The 23,213-nt window shown below is 49.1% G+C and overlaps 1 protein-coding gene across 1 annotated transcript in view; it reads right to left on the bottom strand.

Annotated features, from left to right (window-relative positions):
• Positions 1-23,213, bottom strand: part of CORO7 (coronin 7) — a 60,728-nt gene that overhangs the window by 24,492 nt on the left and 13,023 nt on the right. The window contains exons 7-9 of the mRNA XM_036278530.1: positions 12,014-12,064; positions 5,843-5,929; positions 5,291-5,373 (exon numbers count right to left, since the gene is read on the bottom strand). Of these exons, the coding sequence (XP_036134423.1) occupies positions 5,291-5,373; positions 5,843-5,929; positions 12,014-12,064 (221 nt within the window). The remainder of the gene's footprint in view (positions 1-5,290; positions 5,374-5,842; positions 5,930-12,013; positions 12,065-23,213) is intronic.

Below are 23,213 nucleotides of genomic sequence, written 5' to 3'. Positions count from 1 at the left end.
GGGGTGTGTGACTGCAGCAAGTCCCTGCCCCTCTCTGGACCTTGGTCTCCTCATCTAAGATGCTGGGACCCAGGTGAAGACCTCTAAGGACCCCCCAGAGCCCAAGTGCCTCTGAGGATGGGGTATCTGCCCTGTCCTCTGCAGTGTGCATCCTCTGGGGTGGGGCAGGGCAGGCAGGCAGGTTGTGCTGTGTGCTGGTAACACAGACCCAGGGCTGCCAGGCCCCCAAATCCAAGGAGACTGGGGGCCAGTGAAGGAAGCCCCCAGAAAAAGCAGAGGGAGAGCAGGGGATAAGGATGGGTGTGTAGCCCAGCTTTGGCCCCAGTGAGAGAACCAACAAATGAAACTGGAAAGAAAGACCCTTTAGGAACAAGTTTTGCTTTTGTTTTTTTAAATATATTTATGAGAGATCCTTTCCCATTTATTCTGGGAAAATGTTTTTCAAACTCAGAGACAAGGACTTTGGTTTTTGTAAGACAAACGATGATATGAAGGCCTTTTATAAGAAAAATAAAAGATAAAATAAAATGAGTGTTTTTCTAGCAAGGCCCCAAGGGCTCCTGGGCTGGGTGGGTATAAAGAGACAGCCTTCTCTGTGGGGAACTGGGGACCAGAACCCCTCTCCCCAGTGGACACCAAGCCCTCGCCAGCATCCCCTGGGCTTGGGAGGGTTTCTGCTGAGGGCCATGGTGGGAAAGGTGGCATTCCCACGAGTCCTGTCCTGGCTATGTCCACCCAGCCTCCACTGAGGTGCCCAGTCCAGCCTTCCAGTGCAGGGACAGAAGCTGGGCAGCTTCCAAGCTCAGCAAAGAGTAATAGTTACGGCAGCCTTAACCTACCCAGGCTCAGGAGGTATACTGCTCCTATAAGAGGCTTATGGCAAATACATGCCAAGAGGGTCCCCAAAGGTCCCTTCTCAGGGATGGGTCTGACAGGAAGGATGCCTGCCTTCCTATGTGGAGGGGGTGCCTCAAGCTATGTCCTGCCAGGCCTTCATGGATGGTGTAGGGCCAGGTTGCACACACAGCCCACCCTCCCTGCAGTCCCCTTTGCACCTCTGCATGGGCTCCTACTCCAGCTGCAGAGAAGGGGCCTTAGTCAAGGGCAGCACAGATCCTAAATGGCAGGAGCCCTGTGGGTAGGAGGCTGCAAAAGACTGTTAGGGCTCAGGAACAGGATCAGAGATCTGAGTCTGGCCTGTGGAGACCCAGTGGCCCTGTGATGCTCCTTTACTCTCTGCAGTTGGGATATGCCTGCCTTTCCAAAACCCCAGAAGTGGGAGTGTTTTCCAGGAAGACCACAGGCAGGGGCATGGCCAGGGGTGGTGTTGGGAGCTTGGGGACAGTAATGGATACAGAGCACCTTTTCCTAGTACCTTTCAGATGGTGGACCCTGGGGCGGCAGGGAGGCCCTGCAGATTCTGGAGCAAACCTCCCCGAGGCCCCATGCCTATGTCCTTCTGTGGGTTACCACCCCCTGGCAAAAAGGAGGCAGCTCAGTCAGGCCTGGGGAATAGGCCCTGCGACTTGGGGCATTGATGTCAGCACTGAGTCAGGCCCAGCCACACGAGGATCTGGATTCAATTAACGGCTGCTGAGAGTTCTGGTATGAGAAGGGAGGAGGTGAGCAATGGGTCATGAGGGCAGAGGGTGGTGGCAGTGGGCCTGGGTGGGGCTCCATCTTCCTGAGCTAGCAGCCCAGGTGGATTTCCTGTGGGCCTGGGTCTCATTACTGAAACGGCTACATTGAGGCCTGTCCCTCCACCTCGGCAGCCCTGTCAAAGGGGCTATTGTGGGCCCATGGGCTGCCGCTGAACACGGTGGCTGCTGAATAAATGTTTTCCCTGCAAAGCCAAACCTGGCCTCATGAGCCAGCAGGGGGTGCGTGGGACCTAAAGAAAGGGGGCTTATGTGAGCCTTTCCAGAAAAAGCTCTTGGGGTGTCCCATCAGATCAGGGGCTGGGGGATGAATGAAGAGAGGGCCAGGGGTTGAGTGGGTGGGGCCAAGCCAAGATGCAGCATCTACTCAAGGCGATCCCAACAGCTCCAGGTCAGGACCAGGGGTGGATGTGGAGAAATGCCAGCACCCCCCTTGTTGGGTCCTTGCTGCCACAGGCCCTGTGCCACATGGGCTTATACACATTCCCATTTCATGTCCAACAACCTGTCTATAGGGAAACAGCTGGGAGAGAAGAAACAGCAGCTTGCTTACAGCAGGCAGGGACAGGTCCCAACACCCAACACCCACTCCCTTGGCCCAGGAGGGCACTGTGAGCCATGGGGGAGGGCTTGGGTCTCCAGGAGAGGGATAGGCGCCACTGTGAACAAAAGCTACTCAGGCGGGGAGGGGGCACACAATCTCTAAGGAACATGCTGGGTATGGGATCTGTGGACAAAAAAGGGGCCACATACTAAACCTGACAAGCTCAGAAAAGGCCTGCATTGTGGGCCTTATAAACTCAAATACTAAAAGTAGCCACACAGGATGGTCTGACCATAAAAATTCCTAGCTAAAAGCGAATCATAGCGGGTAGTCATGCCCTGTCTTTGCATCTAAGATAACACCTTTGGAATGTCAGAGTAACCTCCTTTTCCAGATCCCTCAGGGCACACCCATGGCACCAGAGCAGAGATCCCAGAACCTCTCTCACTGCTGCTGGGGTGATCTCAACAGAGGACTCTCTTCTCTGGCCTCAGATGTCTCTTCAGTAACATGGGGTGGGGGAATCCCTACCTGCCTATGGCCCTGGCACCTGACCATTTGCCCAGCTCAGAAGCACCAAACCTGAGACAGGTTGTGTTTTTGTTTCTCTTGGATGGAGCACAAGCTGCTCCTACATCACCAGACCCGACTGGGCCACCGTCCACCCCCACCCCCGCATCCTACACCAAGCATGGGGCCTGACACACAGGAAGTACAGGGCAGCCATCTATGGACCTGCTGTCTGAGTCTGGCTTTGCAGATAGGACCCCAGTGTCCTGCTCTTCCCACCATGATGCATCTCCTCTTAATGAGGTGAACTCCACAAATGACAGAGATGACAAAGAGGTAGGCATAGGTGGGGGCTGAGACAGAGGTCCCTGGGAGGGTAGGGCCCTGGGTTCTCCCTGGGAGACTGGGAGGGCTATGTGCCTGACCCCTGGCCCCTTCTAGCTCTCATAAGAACACACAGTGTTCTGCCTAAATTAAGATGGAAAACAGAGAAGAAATCGAGGGGGTGCAGTGGAGGCCCATGGCCATGCCCACCCATACACTTTTCATCTTCAGTCCAGTTCTTTCAGCAGCTCCCACACACCAGGGGGCCAGTATAGGGTTCTGGCTTCCAGGGAACCTGGGGGGCAGGGGACCTGCTACCTCTCAGGCCAGCCTGGAGGTTGGCATGCATCCCTGTCACCCATCAGCTTTGTAGAAGGCTGGAGAGTCTCCATTCCTCTGCTAAGGGTGTGGGCCTGGTGTCCAGGCAGGGGCCAGGACTGGGGGATGGAAGGGGCAGGACACTGGCGTGGCTAGCCCATCTGGGAGTGATTTGAGAAATTCCAGGCCTCACTGGCCCTACAAGGCTATTCTTAACTGCTGTAATTACAGGGTCAGCCTTGGCCAGTGAAACTGTGGGGTCTGGGCATCAGTTAACTCCTCCAGGGGCCATGCTGGGGCTGCTCTTCAAGGGGAGCAGGACCCCTCATAGGCCAGTGGTGGAACCTGAAAGGCAGGAAGTGGTGGGTGGGGAGTATTTGATGGCTACTTCTGGGTCCCTTTTCCAGGTTGACCAACTCGCTCCCTCTGTTAGAGGGCCCTGTAAGGAAGGGACTGTCTGGCCAGGGGAGGCATAGAGGACAAGATACCAGCACATCTGCACCAAGGGAGGGGGTGCTGGATATGGAGCCAAGACCGCAGGGAGTTCCACTTCCTCCAACACATGTGGGTCCTAGTGACTCCCCTGAATCCCCAGGGCCCAGAATGAGCAAAAGCCTCACACCCAACTGTAATTCTGAGGAAGGCCCTGGAACTTGCTCAGCCTTACCTTCCTCATTTGCAAAATGGAATTCACCAGCTCCCCAGCCTCTGTAGGGGCTGTGAGGGAGGATGGGAGTGAAGGATCAATGCTACCCTGACCTTTACCCCTTCTCCTAACAGTTCTTATGGCACTTAGCTTTCCCCACCCCCAGACACAGCCCCTGCTGCTCCTGGAACTTGGAGAGGTCATAGCACCCTCTGTGACTCAGTTTCCCCCGTTGTGAAACAGAAGAGGAAGCGGCTGATAGGCTGTCCAAGGACCAAGGTGCTCTCTTTGCTCTGACCTTTGCATGTACCTGCCTGAGGGTCCCAGCAAGTACCTCTAAGAGTCATAGCTGAGCAAGGCTAAGGCTTTGGGACAGGGGCCAAGTCCCCCATCTCCTCCCATACTAGCTAAGCTGGTCCCCCACTCTCCCAAGCCTTTCTCCTCAGTCGTGACATGGAGTCCACATGGACTGAAGGGACAGGTCACTCCTCAACACTTACTGTGCCGCAGTGATCCTGGGCCATCTCTGCAGAGAGCCAGCTCAGCCCTGAGCCCCACGGGCACCACCACAATCCTCCTGCACACTTCTGGGGAGGATGGAAGGATGAGGTGCATTTGCATACCAGGAACCCCTCACCAAGGACAAGAAGAGATGGGCATGTAGCCAGGGCTGAGGAGGCCTCATAGAGCCCACAAGTTCAAGGCCGGCCTCCCTCTGCTACTTGTGTTTCCAAACCTGCCGGCCCATCTGTCCTCATGTCACCCCACATCCACCCCAAGTCTACCTTGCTATCGTAGCCTCAGGTCTCCTCAGCACCACCAAAATGCCCACAGCAAAATCAAGTGCATTCTTGAGCTGGCCACACATACGCCTGCCAGGTGACAGTCCCCTCCCCAAATACCAAAATATACCAACCTGAGTCCCCGGGCCAGAAGCCTTCCCCATGACTAAGTGGCCACACAGGATGGGTCAGTTGAGCTAATCCACCTACTCTGCGCTGCATTATCACCCTCTGCTGGTGAAGCTCCAGGGGGCTCCTCAATCAGGACTCAGTCACCCCAGCTCAGGCACCTGACTGCTCCAGTAATAAGCCATCTGCCTGATGGGATGTGAGCCAGGTAAAGCCCTTCTGCCTGGATCAGGCCCCTCTACTCTGCAGATGGCCCTGCCACGGTGCATCAGGAGCCCTTAGCAGTGATGCCTGTTCATGGGTCTGAATCAAGATATCATCTGGGCCCTTGCCCCACCCCACCCCCAGCCGCCTATCCCAACATGCTGGCTCCTCCTACCCAGGTGAGGTGTCCAGGGTGAGGGAGGTGAGGGCGCTGGAAAAGTGCCGGGTGTCCCACAGCTTCACTTCATGTTCACGCATCTGTAGGGAGGGGGCAGAGAGAGGCTCAGAGCAGCTCAGAGGGCCTGTCTGTCAGACCCTGGGGCTCTCCAGGACCTAGTGCCTAGGGACACAGCCTGGCACAGAGGCACTTGCCTGAGAACAGAGCTAGGAAGGCTGTGGTGATGTTGGGGAAGCATGCCAGGAAGGAAGATCTTGGGTTTTCATGTCCTGTACCTTTAAGAACCCTTAGGTGACAAGGGACAAGGGGCGTTTCCCTTCATGGACTCTGTCCCTGGGGGGGTTGCCACAGTTCCCAGGGTCAGGCTTAGCTATTGCAAATGGAATCTGCCAGTTTTCAGCAGCAATTGGTCCCCTGGGGCTCTGAGACTAGGCTACACTAATGGCCGTATATGGACAGGCCTGGAGCTAGCCTGCGGCCCCTGCCTCCCAGTGGGCCTCATCTCTGCTCTCTTGGTATGAGTCCCTGCTCACCTTTAAGGAGCCCTACCTGGTTGAATCCGGTGGATACAAGGTGCTCCCGGGTGCTTGTCCACGCTAGCCGGCCATCCCTGCTGTTTTCATGGGCCTGTGTGCTCTGTAGGAGGCAGGAGACAAGAGCTGAGCCACCCCAAGGCAACTTGACTGAGAGCACAGGAAGGCCAGGTCGGGGCCCCCTGGGGGCTGAATAGAGATGGGGGAGGTCTCATGTCACTATAGGATGGACCTCGGCTGAATGCACTGGTGCAGCTAGAAGGCAGACCCTCCCCATAAGGGAACTATCAGGCTGTTTTGCTCACTACCAGGCCCTCTTGCTACAGCAAATCAGGGCAGTAGCATGTCATTGGCCCTACAAGTGTCCTGGAGGCAGCACTCAGCTGCTGGTCACCATCCCCAGACTCTGGGGAACCTGTGTGCTCTCTCAGAATTTCAGTTTTCTCACTTGTGCACTGGGGCTCATATTGCCCAAACTGCCTACTTCCCAGGGCTGTTGAGAGGATCAACTGAGACTTTATGTGCGAGAAACAGGCCTGTTGCAAAGCGCTGTGCAAATCAAGGGATTACTAGAATTACTGCTGCCTCCTGACACTGCCAGGGGGCTGAGAAGAGGGCCTGATGCCAAGTTCTGCTGAACGTCCTTGGAGAGGGCAAAGCAGTGCCCCTCTTCGCCCTGCCGTGGTGCTGCAGCTGCCAGCTGGAAGGCTTCCTGGGATGCAGGGAGGAGAGACTTGAGTTCATACCACAGGCGACCCTGTCCCCTGGGCCCAGGCAGGGGAGAGTCCAGGCGGCCAGAGGAAATACAAACAGCTCCCTCCCAGTCACCCTGGCCTCTAGAGCCTGAGACAAAAGACCCTGTTACCAAAAATAGCTCACCCCAAACTGTGGCCAGCTTCCTCCAAGCTTCCCACGATATCCTTGGGAATGAATGAGGGAGGGAGGCAGCCTGTTAGGAGCTGGCCCAGCGCCCCCTCCCCAGCCCACAGAGGCAGACCCCAGCGTGGGAGACCATCGGAAACAGCTCAGCGTCATTCAAGGGGCTTTTCTCACTGCTTACTTCCCACCCAGCCACAACCGGCACAGAGAAGTTAGGGCTAGAGCCTGAGAACCAGGAACCCACACCCCTCTCTCCACGCAAGAGGGGCTGTGGGGTCAGGGTGAGGGTCAGCCCCATCCCCAACACCCTAGAGTAGGTCAGAAGTGTCACATGGGCTCTCAACAGTGTGCAAATACCCCATATGTAAGCCAGATGGCTCACAACACATCTGAATACCATTCATTCACTCAACAGACATATGAGGCCTCCCGAAGGACAGGCACTGTGCTAGGAGCTGGTGGTGGGGCCACACAGATCTCAGATGAAGGGTCATATACTTTGGTGAAGCAGGGCTGTTCATTTGTTTTCTCAATACAAGCACTTGAGCTGCACATTATACTAGGTGCTGGGGACACAGTGAACAGAAAAGATCTCTTAGAATATACAAGTCAGGAGGCAGATGTGAACCAAATAAAAATAACTACGTCACCACATGTTATAAAAATGCTATGAAAAAGTAAAGTGGAGCTTAAGGGCGCAAGCTTTGGAGTCAGACTGCCTGGGTGAAAACCCTGCCCTGCCACTGAGGGCCTCGTCCCATTATGAGGTACTCAAGATCTCTGTGCCTCAGTTTCCTTATCTATACAGAGTACCATAGTGGGACCTACTCTGGAGGGCAGTTTCGAGAAGTGTTGAAAGTGCTGAAGTAGCCCTGGCCAGTTTGGCTCAGAAGTTGGAGCGTCGGCCTGCGGACCAGAGAGTCCCAGGTTCGGTTCCCGCTAGGGACGCGTACCAAAATAAAAAAAAAGTGGTGAAGTGTACTCAGGATCTAATGTGCATTATTTGAAAGCATGATAGCAGAGTATAGTAAGAGTGTAATTAAGCCCTGGCCAGTTTTGCTCAGTGGTTAGAGCATTGGCCTGTGGTCTGCAGAGACCTGGGGTTCAGTTCCCGCTAAGGGCATGTACCTCAGTTGCAGTTTGTCCCCGGCCCTGGTTGGGTCGTGTGGGTGGCAACCACTCGATGTGTCCCTTTCACATCGATGTTTCTCTCTCTCCCCCCCACTCTATCTGAACAAAATATCAAAAAATGTCCTCGGGTGAGGATAAAAAAAAAAAAAAAAAGAGTATAATTGAGAAAAGTCGATTTAAGGTAACATTTGAGTTAAGATGTGAAGGATCAGGAAGTGTGTGCCAGGGCAGGAGTGCAGGGGGCCTGGGAGAGCAAAGGGCCCAGTGCAGAGGGTAGGTGGGGGTAAGGGAGAGGAGGTGACACCCAGCCTGCAGGGCCCGCAGGCAGCAATGGAGCGGTTTTTCATTCAGAGGCACAGGTTGGGGTTGCAACATACCTTGGCCTGTATCTCCCACCTTCCTATTTTACACACGGAGAAACCAGAAGTCCAGAGAGAGGAAGATATCTGCCCCAAGTCACCCAGCAAGACAGCTGTTGGCTATTTGAGCCTCCTGCCTGCAGTGGGCATGGTTATTGTTTTCTATCTGTGCAAGAAGAACCTAAAGTGAGGACAGGCAAGGAGACCAAGTCACAGCTAGAAGACAGCAGAGCCTGGGCCACAAAAAAGCCCAGAGTCCCGGCTATGCCCTGGCTACCTTGGATTCCCAACAAATGTCCTTGAACAAACTCACAGTGGGGAGGGGAGGGCAGGCCCTTGGGCGCAGGCAGTTGGGGCAGGGGTGGATGGTGTGAGCTGGCAAGTCCCATTTGCCCTGCAGCTTTCCGTCTGCACCTTCTGGTCTCCAAACCAAGAAGCAAAGACAAGGTAAGAGCTTAGGTTAAACTCAGTGTTTGAGCTGTGGGCACACCCAGGTCAGTCTTCCCAGGTCAGTCTTCCCAGGGGCCATGGGAAGCCCCATAGATGGGGAAGGGATGGCCACTGAACCCCTCCCCTCTCCTCTATCTCTAGATCACAAGTATGACTTTCATTTCAAAAATGGCAAGTTCTTCTTCACTGACCTCCAGGGACTCAGGAAACAGGAGCCCTCTTTTCCAGATCCCCAGATTCTCATTTTCCTGGGGCAGCAGGGAGGCTGCAGTTAGAACCCAGGCATCCTGCTAACCCAAGCCCCAGCTCTGTCAAAGGAGGCCCAGGGGGAAGCCACTGGTGGTAATCCCAAGCCTGCAGGCCAGGTCTTGGGGGTTTCCTTCTCACGAGGGATAGACAGCCTTTGTCCCAACAGTTAGCAGGGAATCCTGCTCACGAAGAAGCATCCCAGTTTCCCCATGTCTCCCCAACACCTGGCTCCATACGAGAACAGGAGGTGCTGAGATCAGGCAGTACCTTCCCAGTACAGGAGCAGGCACATAACATTCCAGCTGCAGTGCAGCCAAATCCCCCCTTCTCTGTTGACACAGCAAAACTTCCTGTATGGGGCAGGGCAGCTGGAAGAACTGACCTGGGCTCCCTCTTGGGTGAGGGGACCTTCTCCAGTGGTAAGGCATCTACCCCATCCACACATGCTCCTCCTTGGCTAGGCTCAGTGCTGGGCTCCAGATGCCCCAACCCAGGCCTAACAGAAGGGATACTCAGGGGTACTCAGAAGGGATAGGTCCACCTGCCTACACCAGAGGTCAGAGGGCTTATCCCAGTCCCCCTCCTGCCCCTGGCAGGGTACTAAAGCCTCACTACTCCCTGGAACCCCTCAGCTGTGGGCCGATACTTCCCATGGCACAACCTTGGTTTCAGGGACTCGAACACCTCCCCCCCCCACCACTTGGGCTCTGGCACAGGAAAGGGACGGCAGAGGGGCCCAGGTTCTCCCAGACTAAGCCTATCTCTGCTACTCAGCTGTATAACCCTGGGGCAGAAATGATCAAAGGGCAGAATTTATAGGCCAGTCATGAGGGTAAGGAGGTAGTGGGTGGAATGAGGTGGTGCCTGCCAAGGTCCTGAGACATAATAAATGATCACAAATGCAATCTAAAAACAAACTAGGGAGTGTGAATAGGAGAGAACTGCCTAAGCATCCCTTCTTCCAAGCTCAGGTCACCAGAGACAGGGTCCAAAAAAGGCAGTGGAGGAAGGACTCCCCAGGCCTCCCCACCCAGCCTCCAGGCTATGGGGGACAGCCACAGGAGCAGGGAGGGCAGAGGTTGGACTGAGGGCAACACTTCCTTCCTTGACACTACCCCCCAACAACGCTCCCCTCTAGTGGGAAAGGAGAATCTCAGGAGAAGGTACTCCCAGAAGGCCTATTCCTGGAGCTGGCCCCTCAGCTCACACCAACCCTTGGCCGCCAGCAGCAGTTTTCCTAATAGAAGCCAGGTGTGGGCCAGATGCCCTGGGCGGAAGTGGGGGAGGCAGGGCCACGCACAGGCAGCATTCCAGGCCCACTGCCCCCACACCAGAACAGGCACTGTCCCAGCAGCAGGGAGGGGGTGGGAGCCACCCACGCTCTTCCCAGGTCTCCTTACCCAGAAGCCCCTTTATGAGGGCTCCCTCCAAAACCAGATCTTCTCCCTCCCTCTTCTAGGAACTTGGAGCCCCTTGAACAACAGCCACTGTATCTCTACCTCAGCACCATTACCATCCCCTCCTTGCTGGAGAAGGATGAGGAAGAGGAGGAAAAGCAGGGAAAGGAAGAAAATGTTCAGGCCAGGGGAGCTGGCAATTCCCAGTCAGGGCAGGAATGAGGGAGTCAAGCACTGTGCCCCAAGACCTAGGGTAGGAGAGGGTGACCTGAGAAAGCTTCAGTCTCCCTCCTTCAAGCTAAGCCTGGGACCCCCTTTCCAGGCAAAGGTCTGGAGACTAGACACAGAAAACTACAGTGAAGTTCACTGCTCATACACACACTGCCCTAAGTCTCGGACTTAGCTATCCCCATCAGCCAGCCACAGGAAGCATGGCCTGGTGGAGGGGAGAGCTAAAACCACTTCTGCCCAGCTTGATTCACCTGTGAGGACCCGGCCTCCATTTGTTGGTCTTCAGCAAAGGGTCTCCATTTGTCTGGGCAAAAACTGGCTACAGGAAGGGGATTATGTGGGCACATGTATGTGGGGGGTGGGGGGTGGTACAACAAGGCCCCTAATTACTGCTAGTTGGGTTTAAGCTGGTAGATTACCCTTGACCCCAAGTAGGGAAACAAATTGTAGAAATGGAAACCAGAGCATTTGTGATGGGACTGGGGTTTCACTGGGGAGCTCCTTCCCTGAGTTGGACACAGAGCCTTGACCTTCACCTTCCTCAGGGAAGAAGGCTCCTCAGCTTCTAGAAAAAAATCTTTTTTTAAAATGTAAATCCATTTATTTCTCTTTAAAAACTCTTTTAAAAATGAAAATCTGTTCATTTCTGCTTAAAACTCTCTAATGGCTTCCCACAGCACACATGACAGACCCTTCACCATGGGCCCTGCCTCTCCTCTGTGGCCCTTCACCTGGAACAAGTTCGTCCCACCCATGGCTGTCTGTGTGTCCCTTTTGTACCACTCAGGCCTCAGCTCCAAGTCATTTCCTCAGGAAAGCACTAAACTGCCTCAGCAAGTGAAGCCCCTCAGCAAGTACCCCGTGTGTCTGTCTTGTTCACCACAGAACATTCCATGCCTGGCACCAAGCTGCTGTCAAATGAAGGAATGACTCCATAGTGGCCTTCCCACTAGGAACTCAGGGCCACACACACCCCATTCACAACCACACAAAACCAAACATGCTCACTGCTGTGTCCCACAGATCTGGCAGGCCCTCGGCACAGCCCACAGTCCCTGGGCAAAGACTAAGGGTATGCTGGCTATGAGAATGGAGGGGTACAAAAGGCAGGACTATGTCTTTTGGTTCCTCTGTGGCTAGCCTCTGCTGATCATGCCAGGAAGGGTGGGTGGGGATGAGGGTCTTAAAGAGGAAAGGAAGTTGGAATCTCAAATTAGCTTCCTGAAGCCACTGAACGCCTCCAGTGAAGGCCTGTGGGCAGCCTGGCTGTGCCCCACCCTGAGGTCAAAGCCAGACCCTCCCAGGACTCAGAATATGCTTCTCAGAAAGAGCTAGAGCCCACCTCTTAGGTGACCCCTACACACCCACTGGTCTTTGGCCAGAAGCACAGGATGTGGCACAATCCATCTGCCAGGAGGCTGGGCCTGCCTCTGTCTGCACCTGTTGGAGCCATTGGGTCCTCAACTGAGCCCCACTACCCACACAACTCACCTGGGAAGCCTCAGGCTTTGCTCTGGGGTCAAAGATCCTCAGGTGCTTGTCCTGGAAAAGCAAAGAGGTGGCAACAAGAATGTAATTAGGGTGGGCTGGGTCTCTGGGGGCCAGCCTGTCTCCTGATCCCAGGCTCTGATGGTCCCACCCCCTAGTATATAGAGCTGTTATCCAGTACCAGGAGACCCCATTCCCAGACTGGTTCCCCCTTCTCATCACAGAGGGCAGGCCCCTTTCCCTGCCCCAGTCACTCACAATAGAGAACTCACTGACAAGAGTTCACATTTTCTAAGTACCAGGCATGTTACATGCAGGATCTTCTCTCCATCTTTCCAACCTTATGAGGCAGTGCTACCACCATGACCCCTTCACAGATAGAGAAACTGAAACCTAGAACCAAACTCTAGACTACCAGCTGCTATATGTGTGTCCAGCCCTGTGCTTGACCCAGCCCAGAGGGGCCCACAGGATGATGCCATTTCTACACTTAAAAAATTTGTTGTCTAACCAGGACAATGAACTTACACATTTTCTTTTTATTAATTTTTTTTTTACAGCTGTCCCTCCTTTTTCCCTCATTGACACCCCCCTTCACCATGCTGTTGTCTATGTCCATTGGTTAGGCATGCATATAATTTCTTTGGTTTATCTCTTACTGCACCCCACACGCTTCCCTCTGAGGTTTTTCAGTTTGTTCCCTACTTCCATGTCTCTGGACCTATTTTGTTCAATAGTCTATTTAGTTCATTATATTCCACAAATAAGTGGATCATGTGATACTTGTCTTTCCCTGATTGGCTTATTTCGCTTAACATAATACTCTCCAAGTCCCTCCATGTCATCTCAAGGAGTAAGAGTTCTTTCTTACAGCTGCATAGTATTCCATTGTGTAAATGTACCACAGCTTTTTTATCCACTCATCTACTGATGGGCACTTGGCTGTTTTCAGATCTTAACAATTATAAATAGTGCTGCTATGAACATAGGGGTGCATATATTCTCCCTGATTGGTGTTTCATCTTAGGATATATTCCTAGAAGTGGAATCACTGGGTCAAATGACACTTTATTAATTTTCTGAGGAAAACACCATATTGTTTTCCATAGTGACTGTACCAGTCTGCATGCCCACCAGCAATGTACTAGAGTACCCTTTTCTCCACATCCTCGCCAGCACTTGTTTGATGATTTGTTGATGGCAGCCATTCTGGCAGGTGTGAGGTGATACCTCATAGTCATTTTAATTTGCATCTCTCTGATGATTAGGGACACTGAGCATTTTTTCATATGTGTCTTGGCCATTTGTATGTCCTATTTGGAGAGGTGTCTAGTTAGCTCCTCTGCCCATTTTTAATTGGATTGTTTGTCTTCCTTTTGTTGAATTGTATGAGTATTCTATAGATTTGGAAATTAACTCCTTATCCAATGTATCATTGGCAAATATGTTCTTGCATACAGTGGGTTTCCTTTTCATGTTGATGCTGGTTTCTTGTGCTGTGCAGAAGCTTTTTAGTTTGAAGTAGTCCCATTTGTATATTTTTTCTTTTGTTTCTCTTGCCGTAGGTGATATATAGGTGAAAATTCTGCTACATGTGATGTCTGAGACTTTGCAGCCTACATTTTCTTCTAAGATTTTTATGGTTTTATGAGTTACATTTAAGTCCTTTATCCATCTTGAGTTTATTCTTGTGCATGGTGTAAGTTGGTCTAATTTCATTTTTTTTGCATGTACCTGTCCAATTTTCACACCACCATTTATTGAAGAGGCTATCTTTTTTTTTTTTTTTTTATCCTCACCCGAGGACATTTTTCTGTTTTTTGTTCAGGTAGAGAGGGAGGGAGAGAGAGGAACAGAGAGAGAGAGAGAGAAACATCGATGTGAAGGGACACATCGAGTGGCTGCCACCCACACGACCGACCAGGGCCGGGGACAAACTGCAACCAAGGTACGCGCCCTTAGCGGGAACCGAACCTGGGTCTCTCAGGACCACAGGCCGACGCTCTAACCGCTGAGCCAAACCGGCCAGGGCGCTATCTTTTTAATTTTTTCTTTCTTTATTGATTTTTAGAGACACAGGAAGGGAGTGGGAGAGAGAGAAAAACATCGATGAAAGAGAACATCAACTGGCTGCCTCCTGCATGCCCCCCACTAGGGATTGGGCCCACAACCTGGGCATGTGTCCTGACCAGGAATTGAACTAGCGACCTCTTGGTACATGGGTCGATGCTCAACCACTGAGCTACATCGACTAGGGGAAGAGGCTGTCTTTATTTCAAAGGTGCTCTTGCCACCTTTGTCAAATATTAACTGAGCACAATACCTTCAGTCAATTTCTGGGTTCTGTTCTGTTCCACTGATCTATATGCCTGTTCTTGTGCCAGAACCAGGCTGAATTTTTATTTGTTTTTTCATTAAATATGTTTTCATTCATTTTTTTAGAGAGAGAGGAAAGGAGAGAGAGAGAGAGAAATATCAATGTAAGAGAGAAGCATGGATCAGCTGCCTCCAGCACGCCCCCTACTGGGAATCCAGCCTGCAACCCAGGCATGCGCCCTCACAGCAAATCCAACATGGACCTCTCAGTCTATGGGACAACTCTCAATCCACTGAGCCACACCACCTGGACCAGGCTAGTTTGATTATAATGGCTTTGTAGTATAATCTGATATCTGGAATTATGATCCCTCCAACTTTGTTCTTTTTTAAGATTGCTGTGGCTATTCGAGGTCTTTTTTGGTTCCATATAAACCTTTGAGGTATTTGTTCTAGATCTGTGAAATATGCAATTGGTATTTTAATGGGGATTGCACTGAATCTGTAGATTGTTTTGGGTAGTATGAACATTTTAATGATGTTAATTCTTCTAATTCATGAACATGGTATATACTTCCATTTTTTTAAATATCTTTTATTTCTTTTTTCAATGTCCTGTATTTTTCTGAGAATAGGTCTTTATCTCCTTGGTTAAGTTTATTCCTAGGTATCCTTTCTTTTTTAAAATATTTTTTCTTTATTGATTTTAGAGAGAGAGAAAGGGAGAGGGAGAGAGAGACAAAACATTGATGAGTGAGAACATAGATTGGCAGCCTCCTGCACGACCCCCACTGGGGATCGGGCCCACAACCTGGGCATGTGCCCTGATCAGGAATCAAACCAGCCACCTCTTGGTGCATGGGTTGATAACCAGTGAGTCGAACTGGCCAGGCTATTCCTAGGTATCTTTTTTTTTTTTTTTTTTTTTAATCCTCACCCGAGGACATTTTTCTTTCTTTTTTTTTTTTTTATCACCCGAGGACATTTTTCCATTTTTTGTTCAGGTAGAGTGGGAGGGAGAGAGAGGAACAGAGAGAGAGAGAGAAACATCGATGTGAAGGGACACATCGAGTGGCTGCCACCCGCACGACCAACCAGGGCCGGGGACAAACTGCAACCGAGGTACGCGCCCTCAGCGGGAACCGAACCCGGGTCTCTCAGGACCGCAGGCCGACGCTCTAACCGCTGAACCAAACCGGCCAGGGCATTCCTAGGTATCTTAATATTTTTGTTGCAATGGTAAATAGGATTTTTTTTTAGTTTCTCTTTCTGTGTGTTCACTAATGGTGTATAAAAATGCTATCAACTGAGCTTACATATCTTAATTATCACTCAGCAATCTGTGTGTGTGTGTGCATGGACACACACATAAACATATGTGCATAAAGAACTGGGAGTGAGAGGGGGTAGACTCTGCATCCACTATTTACAGGATTGGCCATGATAAATTCTTTTTTTTTTTAATTGATTTTAGAGCTAGAGGAAGAGAAAGAGAGAGAAACATCAATGTGAGTGAGAAACATCAATCGGCTTCCTCTCATACATGCCCTGCCTGACTGGTAATCCCACAACCTTTGGTGAACAGGACGATGTTCCAACCAACTGAGCCACCCAACCAGAAAAGCCATGACAAATTCTTATTTTTAAATCCTCACTTGAAGATATTTTTCTATTTATCTTCAGATACAACAGGAGGGAAAGAGGGAGGAAGAGAAAGAGAGAGAGAAACATCAATGTGAGAGAGATACATCGATTGGCTGCCTCCCACACGACCCCAGCTGGGGCTGGGGAGGAACCTCAACCAAGGTACATACCCTTGGTCAGAATCAAACCAGGGACTCTTTGGTCCTTGGGCTGACGCCCTAACCACTGAACCAAACCGGCCAGGGGCCATGATAAATTCTTAAGTTCTACAAGGAAAATGCAGAATAACACAGCGTGGTATGATCCCACTGTGGTAAAAGTAAACAAAAATCCCTATTTGTCCAACCATGTTTTTATAGGTTTTGCAAGTTTGCTGAGCAAGAAGAAAGATGTTGACCAGTATAAGCCATGTGTTAAAGCTGGGTACCAGGGCTGGGAGACATGGGGGCTGATTAGCTTTTCCTTTTTTTTTGTACAGATAGAGTGGGAGGGGGAGAGAGAGAGAAACATCGATGTGAAGGGACACATCGAGTGGCTGCCACCCACATGACCAACCAGGGCTGGGGACAAACTGCAACCGAAGTACGTGCCCTTAGCGGGAACCGAACCCGGGTCTCTCCGGACCGCAGGCCGACGCTCTAACCGCTGAGCCAAACTGGCCAGGGCAGCTTTTCCTTTTTATATCTTAGAATGGCTCCACTTTGTTTCAATCAGCATGGATTCATACTTTCACATTTTGAAGAACAATGAACTCGCAATGAACAACTAAAATTAGAAATTAAAAGCATAATACCATTTACAATAGCACCAAAAATACTGAAATACTTAGCTATCAATCTAACAAAATATGTACAGGATCTACATGAGGAATACAATAAAACTCTCATGAAAGAAATAAAAGAACTAAATACATGGAGAGAGAGCCCATGTTCACAGATAGGAAGACTCGATATTATCAAGATATCACTCCTAATTTAAACTATAGATTCAATGCATTCTCAATGAAAATTCCAGCAAGTTATTTTGTGAATATTGACAAACTGATTCTAAAGTTTATATGGACAGGCAAAAGACTCACAGTAGTCAAATCAATATTAAAGGAAAAGAACTAAGTTAGAGAATTGATGCTACTCGGATTTACTCTAAAGCAATAGTAATCAAGAGAATACGGTACTAGCATAAGAATACATAAACAGATTAAAGGACCAGAATAGAAAGCCATGAAATAGACCCCCATATAGTCAACTGGTAACTTTGACAAAAGAGCAAAGGCAATACAATGAAGAAAAGGTAGTCTTTTCAACAAATGGTACTAGAACAACTGGACATCCACATGTAAAAAAATAAATCTAGACCTAGACTTTACACCTTTCACAAAAATTAACTCAAATGAATCACAGACCTAAATGTAAGCAAACCTATAAAATCTCTAGAAGATAACACAAGAGGAAATCTAGGTGACCTTGTATTTGGCAATGACTATTTACACACAACATCAAAAGTATAACTATGAAAAAATTAATAAATTGGACTTGATTAAAATTAAACTTTGCCAAGATGGAGTGGTTCAGTTAGTTGAGCATCGTCCTGTGCACCCAAAGGTTGCTGGTTCGATTCCTGGTCAGGGCATACACCTGGGTTGCAGGTTTGATTCCCCAGTCAGTATGCATACAGGGAGGCAACCAATAGATGTTTCTCTCTCTCTTAAAATTCAAATTAAATAAATAAATAAAATAAACTACTGCTCTATAAAAGATATTGTTAAGAAAATGAAAAGACAAGCCACAGACTGGGAGACAATATTTGCAAAGCACATATCTGAGAAAGGACTTGTATCCAAACTATACACTTAAAACTCAAAAATAAGAAAACAAACAACCCAGTTAAAAAAAGTGCAAAGATTTAAACAGATACCTCATTAAAAAAGATATACAGATGAGAAATAAACATATAAAATGCTTAACACATCTCATCAGAGAACTGTAAATTTATTTATTTTTAATGATTTAGAGAGAGAGGAAGGGAGAGATAGAAACATCGATGTGAGAGAGATACATCGATCAGCTGCCTCTTCCACAACCCCTACTGGGAATTGAGCCCGCAAGCCAGGCATGTACCCTGACCAGAAATGGAACCAGATCTCTCAGTCCATGGGATGACCTCTCAATCCACTGAGCCACACTGGTCCAGCAAGAACTGTAAATTTAAACAACAATGACCTATCACTACACACCTTCTAGAATGGCTAAAGCAAAAAAAAATGAAGACACCAAATGCTAATGAGGACATGGAGCAACAGGAACTTTCATTTGCTGCAGATCAGAGAATGCAAAATCGTACAGACACTTTGGAAGAGTTTGGTAGTTTCTTACAAAGCAAAAAAATACTTTTACCATATGATCCAGCAATTGTGCTCTTTTTTAAAAAAATTTTTTTCTTTCTTTATTTTATATTTATTTTTTTATCTCATCCGAGAACATTTTTCCATTTTTTGTTCAGATAGAGTGGGAGGGAGAGAGGGGAAGAGAGAGAGAGAGAGACAACGATGTGAAAGAGACACATCGAGTGCATGACCAACCAGGGCCAGGGACAAACTGCTACTGAGGTACGCACCCTTAGTGGAAACTGAACCCGGGTCTCTCTGGACCACAGGCCAACGCTCTAACTGCTGAGCCAAACTGGAGAGGGGAAGAGAGAGAGAGAGAGAGAGAGAGAGAGAGAGAGACAACGATGTGAAAGAGACACATCGAGTGCATGACCAACCAGGGCCAGGGACAAACTGCTACTGAGGTACGTACCCTTAGTGGAAACTGAACCCAGGTCTCTCTGGACCACAGGCCAACGCTCTAACTGCTGAGCCAAACTGGCCAGAGCCAGAAATTTTGCTCTTAAAGTATTTACCCAGAAGAGTTAAAACTTAAGTCCATATAAATATTTATAGCAATTTATTCATAACTGAAAAAAAAAAAAATGAAAGCAACCAACATGTCCCCCAGTTGGTGAATAAATACACTGGTACATTCACACAGTGGGATATTATTTAGTGATAAAAAGAAATAGCTAAGACCCCAAACTATAAAACTCCTAGAAGAAAACATAAGGATATATGTTATATAGATATAACACCAAAGCACAGGCAACAAAAGCAAAAATAGACAATATCAAGGTTAACTTTTATTAATCAAAGAACACAGTCAAATCCTACAGGTATGGCTCAGTGGTTGAGCATCAACCCATGCACCAAGAGGTCGCCGGTATGATTTTCAGTCAGGGCACATGCCTAAGTTGTGGGCCCAATCTCCAGTGGGGGGCGTGCAGGAGGCAGCCAATTGATGTTCTCTCTCATCGCTGTTTCTCTCTCTCTCTCCCTTCCTCTCTAAAATCAATAAAGAAAAAATATTTTTTTAAAAACCAAATCAACAGTTAAAAACACAAGCTATGGAAAGACAAGCAAAGAAAACATTTGCAAATCATATACCTGATAAAGGGTTAACATCCAGAATATATAAAGAACTCATACAATTCCACAACAAAAAAAATCTGATTAAAATGAGCTAATTATTTAAGTAGACATTTCTCCAAATATATACAAATGGCCGAGAAGCATATGAAAAGATATTCAACATCACTAATCTTCAGAGAAACACCACAATGAGACATCATCTCATACCCATTAGGGTGACTACTACCAAAAATCCAGAAAAAACAAGTGTTAGTGGGAATGTGTATAAATTGTAACCATTGTGCACTACTGGTAGGAATGTAAAATGGTAAAGTCACTAAGAAAACAATGTGGGCCCTGGCCGGTTTGGCTCAGCGGTTAGAGCATTGGCCTGCGGTCCGGAGAGACCTGGGTTCGGTTCCCGCTAAGGGCATGTACCTCGGTTGCAGTTTGTCCCCGGCCCTGGATGGTCGTGCGGGTGGCAGCCACTCGATGCGTCCCTTTCACATCGATGTTTCTCTCTCTCTCTTCTTCTCTCTCCCTCCCACTCTATCTGTACAAAAAATGGAAAAATGTCCTTGGGTGAGGATAAAAAAAAAAAAAGAAAAGAAAACAGTGTGGTAGTTACTCAAGGAATTAAAAATAGCCCTGGCCGGTTTGGCTCAGTGGTTAGAGCATCGGCCTGTGGTCCAGAGAGACCCAGGTTCGGTTCCCACTAAGGGTGCGTACCTCAGTTGCAGTTTGTCCCCGGCCCTGGTTGGGTCATGCGGGTGGCAACCACTTGATGTGTCCCTTTCACATCGATGTTTCTCTCTCTCTCTTCCTCCTACTCTATCTGAACAAAAAATGGAAAAATGTCCTTGGGTGAGGATAAAAAAAAAAAAAGAAAGAAATTAAAAATAGAATTACCATATGATCTAGTAATTCCACTTCAGAGTATATACCAAAAATAATTGAAAACAAGGTCACAAAGGGATATCTGCACACCCATGTTCAAAGCAGCATTATTCACAGTAGTTAAAATATCGAAGCAACCCAAGTGTCCATTGTGGATGGATAGATAAGTAAAATGTGGGAGATACATACACTGGAATATTATTGACTCAAAAAGGAAAGAAATCCTGTCACATGGTACATGGATAAACCTTGAGGACATTATGATAAGTGCAATAAGCCAGTCTCAAAAAGACAAATACAGTACAATTCCTCTCAGATGCAGATTCTAAAGTAGTCAAATTCACACAGACATTAAGTAGAATGGTGGTTGCCAGGGACTGGGGGAGGGGGCAAAGGAAAGTTGTTTCATGGCTTTACAGTTTCAGTTCTACAGTTGAAAAAGTTCTGGAGACCTGTTTCACAACAATGTAAATATAACATTACTGAACTGTACACTTAAAAATGGTTAAGATGGTAACTTTTATGATATGTTCTTACTATAATTTTAAAAAATTGCTATCAGTCCAGAAAAAGACACAAGGGAACCAAAAATTCAGATTAGTAAGTGAAAGAAGCCACTGTGGAAAGGCTACATGTTGTATGATTCCAACTATATGGCATTTGGGAAAAAAATCTTAGAGAGACAGCAAAAAGATTAATGGTTGCCAGTGGTTTGGGACAGGGAGGGAGGGATAAATAGGTGAAGCGCAGGGCATTTTTAGGGTGGTAAATGACTTTGTATGATGTAACCGTGAGTACATGACATACATTTGTCAAAACCAATAGAATGTACATCAAGAATGAGCCCTATGGGCTTTAGTTAATAATAATGTAACAATATTGGTTTAACTCTAATAAACGTACCACATCAGTAAAAGACAGGAAAGGGGAGAAGGGGACATAGAACCCTCAGTACTATCTTTTCAATGTTTCTGTGTAGCTGCCACCTGGGTGCCTGGGATGCAGAGAGAGCAAACTGTCCTCACCGAGTGCTGGACTCTAAGGTACCTCAGGTGGTCATGGGAAACTTCATGGAGAAACTTGTATCTAAGTTGAATCTCAAAGGACAAGTAGAGCTTGCGCTGGGAAGGGAAAGGCATGTGAGCAAGTACAAAAACATGAGCAAAGATGTGGAGACATGAGCTTGATGACATATGATGTGGAGGGGAAGAGACAGCAGGAAAGTGGGTAGCAGGAACAGAGGGTCAGTGGAGGAGTACACAGCTGAATGAGGGTGGATCCAGCCCAGAGAAGGCCTTAAAAGCCAGACCTCCCTTGGTGGACCCGTCCCAGGCTTTCCTGACACACCTCAGCAAGATCCCAGGATTCTTGGGTCACTCCTGGCAAAGCTTTCCCTGCTACAGTTTAATGAGTACTTGCTATGTGTCACGCAGACATCAGGCACAGTCCATGATTAGTTCTAAGGCACCACTCCACTCGACAGCTTCAGGTTCAGGATGCCATTTAGAGAGAGATCAGACAGCAAGGACAGCGAGGGAGAGAGAGAGGCAGAAAGAAGAAAGAGAGAGCTAGGCAGAGAGACAAGAGACAAAGAGAGAGACAGTAAGGGGACAGAGAGAGAAAACAAGGACAGAGAGGGAACAGAGAGAAACACAGAGGGGACAGACAGAGAGAAACAGAGAGGTGACAACTATAGAATGAAGAAAGACAACAAGGGACAGAGACAATGAAGTGAGAGATAGACAGAGGATAGGGACAGACAGACAGAGATGCTAGACGAGAGACCCTCTCCTGGCAGCAAGGGCAACTGACACATGAGTAGCAGAGCCACCATGGAGAGCCAGTGGCCTTGATTCAAACACCAACTCCACAACTCAGGTGCTCTGTGACCTGGGCAAACCCAGAGCCCAGGATGATGGCTAAGGATGATGGCAGTACCTCTCACAAGCCAATAACAGTCTCGGCACATGAACAGTCCCTAAAGGCAGCTGGGCCATCTAACCAGGATTTAGACTGGGCACTGGAGGCTGGTCTGGTGCTGGTGGGGATCTATGTGACAGGACAGAGGGGGTGGCAAAGGCTACAGGGGAAAGCATGTCCCAGTTGGGCTCACAGGCACCCACCAAGTGGGACCTTAACAGGATCCTGACTATAGGTGAGGCTGGTGCACCCTCTAGTGGCTGCCAGGAAAAGCTGGGAGGGTAGCAGGAAGGGCTTTGGTGGGGTTGGGTCCAGGCCTTGCAGGAGAATCAGGGGCCCTGGGAAGAAGAGCTGCTCCAAGGCAGGATGGGATTCAGGCCAGGCACCAAGAAGGTTTCCTCACCAGCAGGGAGATGGTGCTAAGATGGGGGAGGCTTTGACAGGAAGCATCTTCCAGCTTCCTTCCTCCCCTCCTCTCTAGTATTCTATGCCTGTCTGTCTCACACATGCCAAGGTAGAGAGGGTTTCTCATTGGAGGTGGAGTTCACAGCCTAAACACAGGACTCTGACAGGTTGGTCCCCGTGCTGGAGATGCCTGTCCCCTCCTCCTCAGCGAGGTCTCATACCTGAAGGCAAGCCCTGACCTCACTGTCCCTTGGAAGTCATGCTCACCAGCCTTTAGCCTGAGCAATGGCCACATGACCACCTTGTCCTCAAGCAACAGCTTCTTGGGGGCCAGTAGCCCAGTCTTATTCACCTCTCAACCCACATCAGGTCAATGTCCGGAACTGACTGTATAATGAACCCAAGGGGGAAAATAGTTGATAAAGACTAGGAAACGGCCCTGGCCAGTTCGGCTCAGCGGTTGGAGCGTTGGCCTGCGGTCCGGAGAGACCCGGGTTCGGTTCCCACTAAGGGCATGTACCTTGGTTGCAGTTTGTCCCCGGCCCTGGTTGGTCGTGCGGGTGGCAGCCACTCGATGTG

The sequence above is a fragment of the Molossus molossus genome, unplaced genomic scaffold (assembly GCF_014108415.1).
Source record: "Molossus molossus isolate mMolMol1 unplaced genomic scaffold, mMolMol1.p scaffold_m16_p_3, whole genome shotgun sequence".
NCBI lineage: Eukaryota > Metazoa > Chordata > Mammalia > Chiroptera > Molossidae > Molossus > Molossus molossus.
Note: the sequence above shows the minus strand (reverse complement) of the source record. Positions and strands in the feature narration are given on the sequence as shown.